Raw genomic sequence first — 15,867 nt, forward strand, 5'->3', positions numbered from 1 at the left:
GCAAAATAAAGTTAGGTACTGTGCTTGTGTGCCATCGTGTACTGTGCTTGTGCCACGTTTGAACAAATTGGACCGTGCATGTCCACGAAATGGCTGGGGACAAATTTAAGTCACAGAATGGCCACTAGGCGGAAATCTTGGATCTGGTGTCGGAAAAAAAAATGGCGTGCTTATGTAAACCATAATTCGTTATCTGGGTGGAAACTTTGAACAACAGCGGTGAATGCATGTCCGAGAAATGGTTGAGGGCGTGTTCAACATTGGGTGTTTTTTACAACGAAAATGGCCACCAGTCCGCCATCTTGGATCTGATTTTGAAAGAAAATGGCACACATATTTATGCCATCATGTGGTGTCTTTCTGTCAAGTAAGAAGAAAATTGGTCCTGGCATGTCTGAGACGTAATTGCGGAAGCACGCATGCATGCACGCCCGCACATACGGAAACTAAAATCGAGACCAAATCCGTAAGCCCCCGTTTCGGATTAAGTCCAATGGGGGCAAAAAATGTTCAGTGTACTGAACAAAAGGACCAATAGTGGTGTATATATACAGATGAAGAAGGTGGCATCATGCCCATTATTCCCAACGTTCATTGAAAACCCACAACAGAGTATTTTAGCTTTCAAGAGAGTATATACACAGAATCAACATGAACAATGGGCTTTCAAAAGGTATACAAAGCAAGACAATTACAAAGTTCCAAGAAATACTTTTTTTGTTTAAAAGAAAAAAAAAACCTAAAAAAATATTTTCCAAGTAATATACACAGCGAAACAGAAAATTAAAATTACATTTCACTTTCTTCACAATTGAATCTCGTTCCAATAATCATGTCATGCTCCTTGTACCTAGGACCTAGCAGAGCAGGTCATAACCAATTGTTTCCAGAAGGCGCATTGCCCCTCAAGCTTAAAGGTATCTCGACCGAGATGTCAAGAGATTTGTGTCAAATCTAGCATTTTACGCCTCTCAGTCAACAATTGCCTGCTTCTTGTGTGAAATATTGGATATTATCTGATCAAGACTCAGTGGCATAATGATGAGAGCATTCACTCTGAATTTGGAGGTCGGTTGGTTCATACCTGGGCTGAGCCATACCAAAGAATAAAATGGTGAGTGCTGCTTCATTGTGAGATGCTCAACATTTAAAATGATTGAGTATGGACAAATAACCTTGGGAAGGCAATGACAAACCACCCAGAATGACCCTTTCCAATAAATTACTTTGGCAGCAACAATTGCTCTGTGGAGAGTATAGAACATCAAAATAAAAATGTATATTTTCTCCACCTATCTTCCATCTAATTGATTCCCAGTTCCTTTCTTAACAAGCAGCAGAGCTTAGAGGTCATGGGATCTCTGCAATGTGTTTGATCCCCATTGGGAAAACATTTGAATTACAAACGTCTGCCCTCCTGATTTATAATTACAGCATTGCATCACAGAGTAGGTCTTCCAGGCAAGGATCCTTTTTGATCTAGATAATTTATTTTGTACATTTCAGGAAAATGTATTGCTCTGAAATTCATTTTCATTGATTAAATCAAAATTATGCAATCAGATAGCTATAGATAGTTCTCAAGGTAAGTGCTCCACATTAGACAACATTACAATGTAAAAACTCCAAACATGTGATTCAACAAAGGTGTTAGACTCTGGGTGCTTGCTCACCAATGCAGATGGTCCCGTTCAGGAATGGGTGAAATGATTCAGAAAGATCAGTGGTTAATCGATATCCACTTTGGCATGTGCAGCTGAAGGAGCCAGGGTTGTTGAAGCAGTTTCCTCCAACACCGCACATTTTTGGATCCTCCCGACACTCATCAATATCTGCTCGTAAAATATAGTTGATGAAAATAAAATGATCGTAAATCTCACAAATAAAAATCGAATGATGGGCTGTGGTAGCAACACTGACAGTTGATAGGTTTAGACTGAATTTGGATAAGTTTTTAGAAGCAATTAGCAGAGAGCGATACATGTATATCGGCTTGAATGGTAAATAACAAGATTAGCAGGTGTTATGGAGTTGTGATATCTGGAAGTTGGAGCTTCCTGGTTGTTTTGCCTGTTTTTTACCCTCTCCGAAGGAGAGAGAGTATTGCATTTGGGTCCATTTGTTTGTTCGTCTCTTTGTTTGTCTGCACAGAACTTTAGTGTTTTACTCCGAAACTGCTTATCGGATGAAGACAAAATTTTCACCATAGCAGCGACGATTCATGTGGAATGTTTTTAATGATGATTTTAACGTCATGTCACATGGTGTGGCAGCCGTGTTGGAAAAACCGAAAAAAATTGGACCTATGTCTCTCCGAAACCACACAAAAGAAAAAATTGAAACTTGGCACATAGTAAATAATCCTCATGGGGAATGGGAGATTTTCTAAAATAATCCTCATGGGGAATGAGAGATTTTTTATGACATCATAATTATATATGAAGAACACTACATCTGATCAGTAAGAAAATTTTTGAGGGTTATCAAAGGATAAAATGATCCACCAAAAAAATTTCATGATGTCATCAGGCTCATGATTCGGCAGACAAATTGTTTGTTGCTTTTAAACCTTCCAAAATCAAGGTGAGCCCAGTGTTGGCTTAGCGGTTAGAGTTGTGGATTGGGATCCTAGGGTCCTGAGTTCAAGCCCCGCTGGCCCATGAATTAACACCAGTGGGTTGATTCAGCCTGTCATCCTTCCGAGGTTGGTGAAATGAGTTCCAGTGTAGCAGCCAAAAGGCTACACATGAAGGGAAGGGGTATTCATGGATTTATTTAAAATCTGGTATTGGTGTGGCACAGGCATGATGGGCCGAATGGCCTTCTCATGCGAATAATTTCCTTGTTAAAAAACAATCTCTAAAATGTCTGAACAGATTGAGATGAAACTTTGCAAGTATGACCGCCTATCCATGTGAAACAAAAGGTTTACACATATGACATCATAGGTCACATGGTTTGGCAGCCATATTGGATTTACCCTAAAATTAATTTAGAAAAATCTTCTTCTCCAGAATGGCTGGACAGATCGAGGGGAAACCTCAAAAAAATGTTCCCCCAGGCATGGGTGTACAACTTTGTTCAGGAATAATTGATTGGTCACACGGTTTGGCAGCCATATTGGGTTTAAGAAAAATATTAAATAATATTTTCTTTAGAACCACTTAATCAACCGACGTGAAGCTTAAGAATTATGCTCTAGTCGTGATGGGGAATACATGTTTTAAATTTCAACTTGATCGAACACATGGTCTGGTAAACAGAATTATTTGATTTTTTTGATCTGGGTTTTTTGTCTTTTTCTATTTTTTTAATAATACGGCTCACTTGGCTGCACCTGGATGGGTTTGAGGGTAGAGGAGTAGCAGCTGTAATGCAAATCTTATCCAGGTTCCTCCTGGTGACTCCATCTTTGCTTTTTGCTTATTCCATTTCCTTCTGATTACTCCAATGCAGGACCTTACCTATTTGGTCTTCCATTTGATTTGAATTGAATTTATTTTAATTCCATTCTAAATTCAATTAAATAATAATAATAAAAATACATCATGGGTCAGGTGTCCGATCAACGCGGGGCTGCATCAAAGTGAGATGTCTTAGTATCTGGTCATCACTGCCAGCAGTTATAAAGTGAAAGTTCCAATTATGTCTCTTATTAATGAGGTAACACACAAATGCCACACAAAATACACCACACAAAACAAGTCCTGACAAGGGTCTGCAATATCTGATTGCTCTTTTTCTTGTTTGGTATGATTTTGTGTAATTAACAAAAAAAAGCGGACTCAGGTAGAGAGGTACGTCCCAGAATTGTCATGAATGTGGAAGTTACACTAGCTTGATGAGGCAAGCATCCCCATCCTTTGTCTGCATTTCTATGTATAAAGTGAAACACAACAAACATGAATAATGTTTCACCGTATTTTATTCAATACCTGCTTCACCTGGAATTTCAGAAAGGAAATGATTCATGGTTTTATGTGTTGAAAATAACATTATCAGGAAAGCGTATTCAATTGCGTGTGCAGGAATATGTGAAATATTCTATTTGTTAGATGTTGAAAAAAATCGAACATTTAAAAGTATCTGAATTATGGGTGAAGTTGAAATTGTTGGAGGACTTACCAATACATGGGATTGTGTCCTTCATGGTATAAAATGGACCAGTACCCCTGATGTTTGGCTGATAACCAGTGAGACAGGAGCATGAGAATGAACCAGGGCTGTTGATGCATTGGCCTCCATCACCACATATTTTTGGATTCTCCTGACACTCGTCCACATCTTGTCATAAAATAGAGGAATGAATGACAATGGAATACAATATAAAGGAAGAAAATCACTCTCTTGCCCTGAGAAGGCTTTTATGGTTCAGACTTGTTTTTTTAAATGGATGTTATACAGAACATCACTTTGCACACCATTGGAAATGAGTGACCAACGTTCGGCTTCCAGTAGTTCATTAAGACTATCATGTCATTATTTCATATTTTTACTTTTGAATGATGCATTTGGATGCACAAATATGTTGTTTTCTTGACGTTTTCCTCAGAAAGTTGATGGTGTGCATGTGTTGCTCAGATAAAAATAATGCAATAGAGAATTTAATTTCTCCTACAGAAGATCATTACCTGTGCAAGAAAAGCAAAATATGGAGTTCAGCAATTGGTTCAGGTCCTTCTGTCTGTCTGTCCACAAACGTTGGTTTATGATCGAGGAGTAGCTTATTTAAATTGAATGTTATATTTTGAACGCATATCAGAAAATGAATCAGAAAATAAACCTGTAGTTTAGCAGTACAGGTATACTCTATTTTAAGAAGGGGTTACGTGCCTATATACCCCTTCGTTATGTGAACCTTCATTACTCTGGAGCTCGTTTTCCAGATTTCCTATGGGAAAATTGCACTTAATTTCCTTAGCCTAATTATTCCGTGCAAAAGCAAAGCCATATACTTAGTATGATGATGGTTCTAGTTTCAAGTGACAATATAATATGATTATTTACCTAATAATAGAGAAAGGAACACAAAAATAAAGTAAATTTAGTTATAACATTTACCAAAACAATCTTGAGTCCAAGTTTCCATTCAAGAAGGTGGTTACAGTAGTCGGTAGTGGTGGAGATGGTTATTTTTTAACCTTTTCATTTCAGAAAAGTTAATTATTTGCAAGTCTTCTGAAAAGTTAATCCCCATTGAAAAGTTAATCGATGGAAAAACATATCACACTTATCATCGCCATGGAAGTGACATTGCCTAATCACCAGACACAGACACTGTCAAGGCTCCTTTGTTGTAGTGAATGTAGACCTTTGTTAAGTGATGAGTAGCCCCAAATGAAACCTTTCATTGTGAAGAATCTTTGCAATCCAAACCTCTGTTAAGCAGGGGATACCTGTAATTTGTCTTTGAATTTGTCCTGATAGCACAGGTGCAGAGACGGAGGAGTGATAATATTTTAGTCTGTCTGCCTGACAGTCAAAAAAAATTGAAAATCATTCCAAACAGGAAACATAGTTTTTAAGAACATTGCAAAGGACACAAACAACAGGCACGAATAAATAAGTAAAAAAGACATAAAATGCCATTGCCCCTCTTGTTTTCGTAATTTTGCTGTTTGGAATGAAAGGGCTAGCCTATATTTATGTCCAACAAAAATGGCCGCCATTCTATCAGTCAGCTGGATTTGATTAGATCACAAAATAAAGCGAGGGGCATGTTTCTGCCACAATGTACTGCGCTTATGCCAAGTTTAAACAAAATTGGCCAATGCATGTCTGAGAAATGGTTGGGCACACATTTAACTAATAAAATGACCACCTGTCGGCCATCTTGGATCGGTTCTAAAAATACAAAGGACGTGCTTATGTGAGCTATTATTCTTTATCTCAGTGCCAAGTTTGAACAACATCAGTAAATGCATGTCCGAGAAATGGTTGAGGACGTGTTCGATATCGGGGATTTTTTTTTCAACTGAAATGGCCGCCAGTCTACCAGTTGACCATCTCTGATCAGATTGGAAAATAAAGTCATCTGCAAGTGTATACGATTGAGTACTGTGCATGTGCCAAGTTTGAACAAAATCGGACCATGCATGTCGGAGAAATGGTTGGGGACACGTTTAAGTAACAAAATGGCTGCCAATCAGCCATCTTGGATCTGAACTTTAAAAAGTCAACATGCATATGTAAGCCATCATTCCTTATCTGTTTGCTAAGTTTCAACAAGATCGGAAAATGAATGTCAGAGAAATGTTTGAGGACGTGTTCGACACCGGTTCTTTAGAACTAAAATGGCTGCCCGTCAGCCATCTTGGATCTGATCTCAAAAAAAAAAGAATTACTTTTGTAAGCCTTCACTCGTCATCTGTATGCCAAGTTTGAACAAGATCGCTAAATACATGTCCGAGAAATGGTTAAGGACGTGTCGACACCGGGGTTTTTTGCATCAAAAATGGCCACCATTCAACCATCTTGAACCTGATGTCGAAAAAAAATGACGGGCATATGTATACCATGATGTGTTGCTTTTCTGTCAAGGATGAATAAAATTTGTCTGTATATGTCTGAGATTATGGTTGCGGATGCATGTACGCACATACAGACACGAAAATCGAGACCAAATCCATAAGCCCCCATTTCAGACTCAGTCCAACGGGGGCTAATAATGCAATGTGTCACATAGGGTAATGCAATAGACACTGCGTCTATGGCGGTAAAACGGTGGAACACTTCTGGAATGAATTTATTTGTATAACTTTGACAACATTTTTCTTTTATTTAAAATGAATTATATACTTCAAAATTGTAGAACACCAATCACCTTTTTGGCACGTTCAAAACCCTTCCATTCATCAGTACTTTGACACATTAACTAAGGTGGTGTATATGACTGCTTCAATCGCGCTAAACCATTGGAAAAAAATTTTAGAAATCTTTAAAATCATTATTTTATTTCAATTGAAGTATATACCTGAACATTGTGTGGGGTAACATATTCTGGGAACTCCTGAGCTGATATTGTTAATTGCTTTATTAATTTCAGTTTGATTAATTGCTCTTTTTTCATTTTCTCAAAGCAACCAAATATATGCAATCAGATAATTACAGATATGTGACAAGCTTAGTGATACATTTCATTAAAAAAAATGATGATTAAATAACGCCAAACCCCTGAGACAACAAACACGGCAGTTTGGAGTCACATCCTCACCATCACAGTGGGTTGCATTCAATATGGGATTAAATGAATCAGGTCGGCCAGTGGTCGGCCAATATCCATTTTGACAGATGCAGCTGAAAGAGCCAGGATTATTTGAGCAGTTTCCTCCAACACCGCACACTCCTGAATCCACTAGGCACTCGTCCACATCTGATTATAGAGCAGTTACATCAGAAACTATGTTAAAGTTGGGTGTGGTAGAGCAAGATAAACTGGTTCACAAAGGTAGGACCATATATGTGTCCTGTTTATCTTCCTCTGTCCTGGTTAAATTTTCCATAACCTGAACGTATGTGGCAGGATGGTGCAGAGGTAGTGAAATGATACTTGAACTGTTTCGTCTGTTTTGATACCCATCTTACAATAATACAAAATGGTACTTTGCAGGCATGGCATTACATCAAAATGTGCACCTTCTTTGAGTTGTACGTTAAGTCTGGGGCCCATTTGCTGACACTTGTGCGAAGACTTTTAATATTCAAAGGTGTTTTTTGACATAGGAGTTGAGCTACTGCCCACACCCCAGAACAAGCTCGAATGAGCTAAGATCCTCGTCCTCTTAATGATGACGTCATAAAAACGAATATGACGCCATTGTGATGTATCAGGTTTGCGATAAATTATCTGTGCTAATGCCCGGCTTGATTCCCGCAAACAAAATTCAAACAGCTTGCCCAGTTTCGGAGATAATGGTATAGGCGATTTCCATTAGCGGCGCTATTATGACGTTAACTTTTTTTTCTAGGAAGAATTTCCAAAATCGAAGATCGTTACTGTCTGCGCAGGATATTTTTACATATATACGCCAAGTTTCAGGAAGTTTCGATGAAAACTGTAGGCTGTGAAACAAAAAAGTCCACAAGAACAACAACATGAGTAAGACTTAGAGATCCACCATGAGGATCTAAAAATGATAAATGTTTGACTAAGCTGAAGGCAGAAATTGTTCCAACTATTTTACAATGTTCCTTGACACCAGGTTACATGCCTTGCTATCTCAGTGTGTGATTGTTGTGTGAACCAAAGCTCCTCTATGATAAACACACGAACACTACGTGGTGCGTTTCCACATAACATGTGAAACTGAGAGCCATTAAAGCAGTGGCTCTTCCCTTCCTCCTCAATTTACACGTAATAGGCTCTCCGACTTGTGTTATAGGAGTGAAATTTAAATGAAGAATGGTAAATCTCGCGAATAAAAATCAAATGGTGGCAGGTGGGAGCAACACTGACAGTTGATCGGTTTAAACTGAATTTGGATAAATTTTTAGAAACAATGAGTGGAGGGGGCTACATGGATACAGGCTTGAATAGTGAGTAACTTAAGATTCGTCAGTGCAATGTAGTTCAGATGACTGTAAGTTGACACTTGGTGATTGCTTTGCCTGTTTATTTGGTGTGATTTTGTGAAGTTAATAAAAAGGTGGACACAGGCAGAGAGGTACGTCCCAGGATTGTCATGAACGTGGAAATTACACGAGCTTGATGAGGCAAGCATCCCCTTTCTTTGTCTGCATTTCCATATTTAAAGTGAAACACAACAATCATAAATAAAGTTTCACCATATAATAGTGAATAACTGCTTCACTGCTAAATTCATAAAGGAAATGATTCATGGTTTTATGTGTTGAAAATAAAATTATCAGAAAATGGTATTCAATCACCTGTGTAGGAATATGTGAACTATTCTATTTGTTAAATGTGGAAAAAATCGAACATTTAAAAGTATCTGAATTATGGATGAAGTTGAAATTGTTGGAGGACTTACCAATACATGGGATTGTGTCCTCCATGGTAGGAAATGTACCAGGACCCGTGATGTTTGACTGATAACCAGTGAGACAGGAGCACGAGAATGAACCTGGGCTGTTGATGCATTGGCCTCCACCGCCACATATTTTTGGATTCATCTGACATTCGTCCACATCTAGTCATAAAATAGAGGAATGAATGACAATGGAATGCAATAAAAAGAAAGAAAATCACTTTCATGCTCTTAGAATACCTTTATGCTTCATTGTGTTTTTTAAGAGGGAGGTGATACAGAACATTACTTTTCACACAATCGGACATGAATGACCAACATTCGGCTTCGAGTAGTGCATGAAGACGACCATCTCTGAATGATGCTGTTGGATACACAAATATGTTGTTTTGTTGCCATTTTTCTCAGCATGTTGATGGTGTGGATGTGTTGTTCAGAAAAAAAGAATGAAATTGAGAATTTAATTCGTCCTACAGAAGATCATTACCTACGCAGGCAAAGCAAAAAGTGGAATGAAGCAATTGGTTCATGTACATCGGTCTGTCCCCAAACGACAGTTAATGATCGAGGAGTAACTTATTTTAATTGAATGTTAGATTTTGAACACGAATCAGAACATGAATCAGAAAACAAACATGTCGTTCAGCAGTACAGGTATCACGCACTTAACAAAGGGGTTACGTTCCTTTATACCCCTTCAGTATGTGAACCTTCATTATGCGGGAGCTTGTTTTCCATTGTTTATTTTGGGAAAATTACACTTTATTTCCTAAACCTAATTTTTCGGTCTAAACCTAATAATAGCAAAGCTATATGCTTGGTATAACGATGGTTTTAGTTGCAAGTAACATTATAATATTATTATTTACCAAAGAATAGAGACAGTAACACAATAAAAATACGACCACTGGACCTGGAGCTTATCTGAGCTCTGGCCTAAGGCCAAAAAAAAAAAAAATGTTGCATTGGCGTAACCCGCCCGACCCTAAAAATTCCGCCGACCCTACGTTTTTTTTTTGTTTTTTTGCTATCGAAAAATTTTGCCGACCCTATTTTATTGCTATTTTTGTTGTTTTGCTATCGTTTTCAAGTATCTTGTTGATTGCGATCGCGATCGCAAAAACCCGGAAGTGTTTCGGACAGAACCCGCCGACAAAAAGGGTGGTACTCGAGCCGGGGGAGATTTTGGGAGGGATTTATTAGGAAAAAATAAAAATAAAAAATAAAAAAGATCCCGACCGACCTACCCTTTTTTCAGTGACCCGTTACGCCAATGCAACATTTTTTTTTTGGCCTAATGTTGTAAACCAAATTTGGTGGCATTCTGACCGATGGGTCTGGAGAAGAAGATTTTTGAAAAAATTTACTAACTCGCCCATTTTGACCTACTTAAATCATGTGACCCAAACGAGCTTCTTAATCCCCGTTACCTGTAAAAAGTGGAACGTTGCTGCCAAATTTCAGCCAGATCAGCCCAGCAGTTTGGCCGGTGAAGCCAAAATAGGAGATAGACAGTGTGTGATGACAATACCTTATCTGGAATTTCAATTCCAGATAAGCTGAAAACACAACATTGCATCACAGAGTATTCCACTCCTGGCAAAGATTCTTTTTGCCCTCGGTAATTTGTTTTGTATATATCAGGAGGATGTATTGCTCTGTTATTCATTTTCATTGATGAAATCAGGTTTATGCAATCAGATAGTTATAGATAGTTCACACATTGAGTGCTCCACTTGATACAACATGACAATGTAATAACTCCAAACATGTGATTCAACAAAGGTGTTGGATTCTGGGAGCTTGCTCACCAATGCAGAAGATCCCATTCAGCAATGGGTTAAATGATTCAGAAAGACCAGTGGTTAATCGATATCCAGATTGGCATGTGCAGATGAAGGAGCCGGGGTTGTTTATGCAGTTTCCTCCAACACCACAGATTCTTGGATCCTCCCGACATTCATCAATATCTGCTCGTAAAACAGAGTTTATGAAAATAAAATGATGATAAATGTCTAATCTATCTGTTTATATATCTATCTATATAATCTCTGCCAGTCGATCGGTCTGTCTGCTCAGGGAGGGGCTTCCCAGTTCACTGAAGGTCTTCAAAATCTCATCACCAGCATTTTGTTTGCTCCTTGTAGCCTCTTTTGTAAGGCTTGTAATTTCTTATGCCCTCACAGCTCTATCTTAACCTTTTGTCAATATCTGATTTCATTTTTCATGGTAACTAAGATGGTTTAAGAATCTATTGCAAATAAACAGAAAAACAAGAAAAAGAGCAATCAGAGAATGCACACCCTTGCCACGACTTGCTTTGTGTGGTGTTTGTGTAGTTTTGTGTGGTATATTTTGTGTGATGTTTGTGTACTGGTCTGTTACAGAATTAATAACAGACATAACTATAACTGCCATTTTATAACAGCTGCGAGTGATGACCGGGTACCAAGACGTCCCGCTTTGATGCAACCCTGCTTTAATCAGACACCTGACCCTGATGCACGACATTTTCAATTATTATTCAATTGAATTTACAATGGAATTAAAATAAATTCAATTCAAATCAAAGGGAAGACCAAATAGGTACAGTACTGCAATGGACTAATTAGAAGGAGGAATGACAAGTAAAAAGCAAAGATGAAGTCATCAGGAGGAACATGGATAGGATTCACATTTCAGCTGCTACTCAGTTACCCTACACCCATCCAGGCACAGTCAAGTGAGCCATGTTCAAAAAATTAAAGAAAAACAAGGAAGAACAACGAACCCAGATCAAAAAATTAAATAATTCTTTCTACCAGACCATGTATTTCATCAAGTTGAAATTTAGAACATGTAGTTTCCATCAATACTAGATCACAATTTTGAAGTTTCACTTCGGTTGATTAAGCAGTTCCAGAGAAGTCATTATTTAATGTTTCTCCTAAATCCAATATGCCTGCCAAACCATGTGACCTATCAATTGTTCCTTCACAAACTTGTACACAAATACCTTGGTGAACATTTCTATGAAGTTTCTCTTCGATCTGTCCAGCCATTCTGGAGAAGATTTTATAGGTTTTATGGTAAATCCAATATGGCTGCCAAACCATGTGACCTATGATGTCATATGTGTGAACCTTTTGTTCCTCATCGATATGTGGTCATACTTTTAAGGTTTCACTTCGATCTGTTCAGACATTTCAGAGAAGATCTTTGAACGTTTTTTATGTTTTTGTTTTAAACAATATGGCTGCTGAATCACGTGACTGATGACGTCATCATTTTGTTTTTTTGTGGACCATTTTATCCCGAGATGACCCTCAAAAATTTTCATACTGATCGGATATCATGTTCTCCAACGAAGGCCCCTATGATATCATAAGAAATCACACTCATTCCCCATGAGGAGTAGTTGCTATGTGTTTCAGTGACAGAGGTCCAAAGTTTTTTCGGTTTTTCCAACATGGCTGTCACACCATGTGACCTATGACATCATAATTGTCATTAAAAGATTTTGCATGAGTAGTCACTCACCTTTGGTGAAAATTTAGTCTCAATCCGATAAGCGGTTGCGGAGAAAAACACGAAAGTTCTGTGTGAACAGACAAACAAGCAAACAAATGGACCCAAATACAATACTCTCTCCATCGTCGAGGGTAAAAATTGGACGAAAATTAGCGTTTTTAGACAAAAATGCATTTTAAGTGTAATTAAGGCCTGTAATATAGAGTTCATTCTGACTTTCTCACAGCCTTATCTTAACTATAATTCTCCATCTGATTTCATGTTTTGTCGTTGTTAAGATGGTTTACATTTTAGTTGCAGCAAAAGGTGAGGAAATCAGCCAAATATTGTTGTTTTCAGAGAAAAATTCATTCTAATAGCCGCTTTGAATGTATCTGGTCAGTCATGATGTGGGGAGGGGGATATATATATATATATATATATATATATATATATATATATATATATATATATATATATATATATATATATATATATATATATATATATATATATATATATATATATATCTCTCTCTCTCTCTCTCTCTCTCTCTCTCTCTCTCTCTCTCTCTCTCTCTCTCTCTCTCTCTCTCTCTCTCTCTCTCTCTCTCTCTCTCTCTCTCTCTCTCTCTCTCTCTCTCTCTCTCTCTCTCTCTCTCTCTCTCTCTCTCTCTCTCTCTCTCTCTCTCTCTCTCTCTCTCTCTCTCTCTCTCTCTCTCTCTCTCTCTCTCTCTCTCTCTCTCTCTCTCTCTCTCTCTCTCTCTCTCTCTCTCTCTCTCTCTCTCTCTCTCTCTCTCTCTCTCTCTCTCTCTCTCTCTCTCTCCTTTTCACTCTGTCATTTGCCCTAGGACCTTGTTCATCTTCCATCTGCTTAGAAAGCAGTCAACATCATGGTATTACATTAAAAAGGTAACAAAACGATCCTCTTAACCACAGATCTATCAGCTTACTTCCAATCATCAGCAAGGTCATGGAATCCCTCATCACAGTTGATATGAAATCCTCCCTTTTGTTCAACAACCTCATCTCAAATTCAGACCAGGTTACATTCCCTTGGACATGTTGCCCTTATTCAACAAAAATGGATGGAGCCCTCAATGCCAGTCATGAGATCAGGGCAGTCTCTCCAGACATATCCCAATCTGTTGATAGTCTAGCATCCCACCTTGCTCTCAAAACTCTCTGCCTATGGCATCCAAGGCCAACTCCACACATGGATTACTGACTTTCTCTCCTCTCATAGCGAACTTGTGGCTCTCAACAGAATCCTTTTATCTTCTTTTCCTTTCAAGGCTGGAGTACCCAAAGGCAGTGTTCTGGTCCCAGTCCTTTTCCTAATCTTCATCAACGACTTCTTTGACTCTACGAAAAATCCCTTTATCTATTTGCTGATGACTCCACCTTCTGCCATGACATCCCTCATCCTTCACACAGTTAGGCTTCAAATTCTTCACTCTTCAGTCCTTGACAAAATCACAAGCTGGTCAAATTGTATCTAGCATGATCTCCCAAAAAGTTGTGGATGGATTATGACAAAATTTGGTGGGTGAGTTGAGTAGGTAACAAAAACAAGCCAATTATGCAGATCCTGCCTATCAGTGGGATACTGGGCCTGGTGGTGGTTTAACGGTTAAGGTGGTTGGCTTAAGATCTGAGGGTTTTGAGTTTGAGCCCCTGTCGGCTATTGAATGTACACTCGGTGGGTTGATTCAGCGTGTCATCCTTTAGAGGTCGGCAAAATGAGTAACAGCACACTGGTAATGGGGCAGCAGCCGCGCATGCAGAAATGGTGCAACCATGAGCCACAGGCTGCATACAAAACAACAACAGTGGTATTGAAAACGTAAACTGTTCAGCTTGGTGGAGATATGCGCTCTATTGAGTCCCACTCTAGTTCAGCTTGTGTGCAGCTTATTCACCCCCCTTGTGTCCTTCTCCCTCTCCCCTTGATCTCACTCTCACTTCTTTTCTGATGTTGGTATTTCCCCCTCTTGGCATTTTTTCTCCCTTCCATTTTGCTCTAGCTCTTCCACAAGCCTCGTTCATGTAAAAACAAGCATGAAGAACTCATGTTACATGTTAGATTGGGTGGGATTATCCACAGTGTGTTGATGGCAGAATAACGTCGGTAAACTTAAGGATTGATTTTTCGATATGACTGTTACAATCTTTATTTTATTTAAATTGAATTACATACTTCAACCCTGCAGAACACAAATCGCCTTCTTGGCGCTTTAAAAACCCTTCCATTGTCAGGATTTGGACACGTTAAATTAGGTGGTGGATATGACTGCTTAAATTTCACTAAACTTCTGGAAAATGTTTTAGCGATCTTTAAATCATTTTTTTAAATTTCAATTGAAGTGTCGACCTCAACACTGCAAGGGGTAACATGTTTGATGAACTCTCTAGTTACCTCCGTCACTGAAGGTGAAGATATGTATGCTTTCACCCCTCTCTGATTGTTTGTCTGTTTGTCTGTTTGTCTGTCTGTCTGTCTGTCTGTTTGTCTGTTTGTCTGTCTGTCTGTTTGTCTGCTTGTCTGTTTGGCTGTTTGTGTGCAGGATATCTCAGAAAGTTGTGGACGGATCTGGATGAAATTTGGTGGAGAAGTTGGGAGTGTGACCACGACGAATTGATTTCGATTTTGGTGAAGATCCAAATCCGGATCTGCATACGAGATTTTTAAATTTTTCTAAGTGATTCTTCACCGTTGAGAGACAGTGCTAAACCATGAGTCACATTCGCTCTACGGCTAGGATACAGCAGCTGTACCCCCCCCCCCTTTGAATTGACAGAAACATGCGGCGGCCGCAGAGTTTCTAAGGTGGCCTCAGGGTGGCCCTATGCCATATGGCTATCTTTTACAGGCCGTAGGGGTCTCCGTGGAATTAAAGTGCAGAGTTATAACTTTTTTCATTTCTAGGTTGGCCGCAGCAATTCAACAAGCCATAGCCATGACGTAGATGTGTTCCACGTCGACCGTACATAGGGCGTATGGTGGGCTGGCGTTATTCGTGTGTTTTCCGTAGGCTCTTATCAATAAAAAATGAATTTTGCCAACTCCCAAAAAATTACAGCGGCCACACTATTTCCACGTTCGCCTTAGGGCCCCCCTGCGGTCGCCTTGCGGGCACCTTGAGGCTACCTTGCGTCTGCCTTGAAAATTCTATGGCCACCGCAGGGACGCCCTAAGGTCAGCGTGCGACATCAAATCAAAGACCGTATGGCACCCCCACGTTTTGCGTCTCCACAATTTCTAAATACCCCGTGCGGCTACCCGAAAAATAAAAACATATGTGACTGCTACATTGTGTGACCCTATAATTGCTAGTGGCCGTAGATTTTTTTAGACCCTACGGCCGCTGAGCCTAATGTGACTGAAGCAT

The 15,867-nt window shown here is 39.0% G+C and overlaps 1 protein-coding gene across 8 annotated transcripts in view; it reads right to left on the reverse strand.

Annotated features, from left to right (window-relative positions):
- Nucleotides 1-15,867, reverse strand: part of LOC147025342 (sushi domain-containing protein 1-like) — a 105,207-nt gene that overhangs the window by 53,014 nt on the left and 36,326 nt on the right. For 4 of the 8 annotated variants that reach the window (XR_015059465.1, XR_015059464.1, XM_085886228.1 and 1 more), the window contains 5 exons: nucleotides 10,799-10,957; nucleotides 8,991-9,149; nucleotides 7,214-7,372; nucleotides 4,126-4,284; nucleotides 1,674-1,832 (listed from right to left, as the gene is read on the reverse strand). Coding sequence is in view for 6 of the 8 variants with exons in the window: in XM_085886228.1 (XP_085742354.1) it covers nucleotides 1,674-1,832; nucleotides 4,126-4,284; nucleotides 7,214-7,372; nucleotides 8,991-9,149; nucleotides 10,799-10,957 (795 nt within the window). In the remaining 2 variants the exon portion in view is untranslated. The remainder of the gene's footprint in view (nucleotides 1-1,673; nucleotides 1,833-4,125; nucleotides 4,285-7,213; nucleotides 7,373-8,990; nucleotides 9,150-10,798; nucleotides 10,958-15,867) is intronic. The other 4 variants (XM_085886230.1, XM_085886229.1, XM_085886232.1 and 1 more) reach the window with 4 other exon arrangements.

The sequence above is a fragment of the Eptatretus burgeri genome, chromosome 6, assembly GCF_056783735.1.
Source record: "Eptatretus burgeri isolate ZD-2024b chromosome 6, Ebu_testis_v1, whole genome shotgun sequence".
NCBI lineage: Eukaryota > Metazoa > Chordata > Myxini > Myxiniformes > Myxinidae > Eptatretus > Eptatretus burgeri.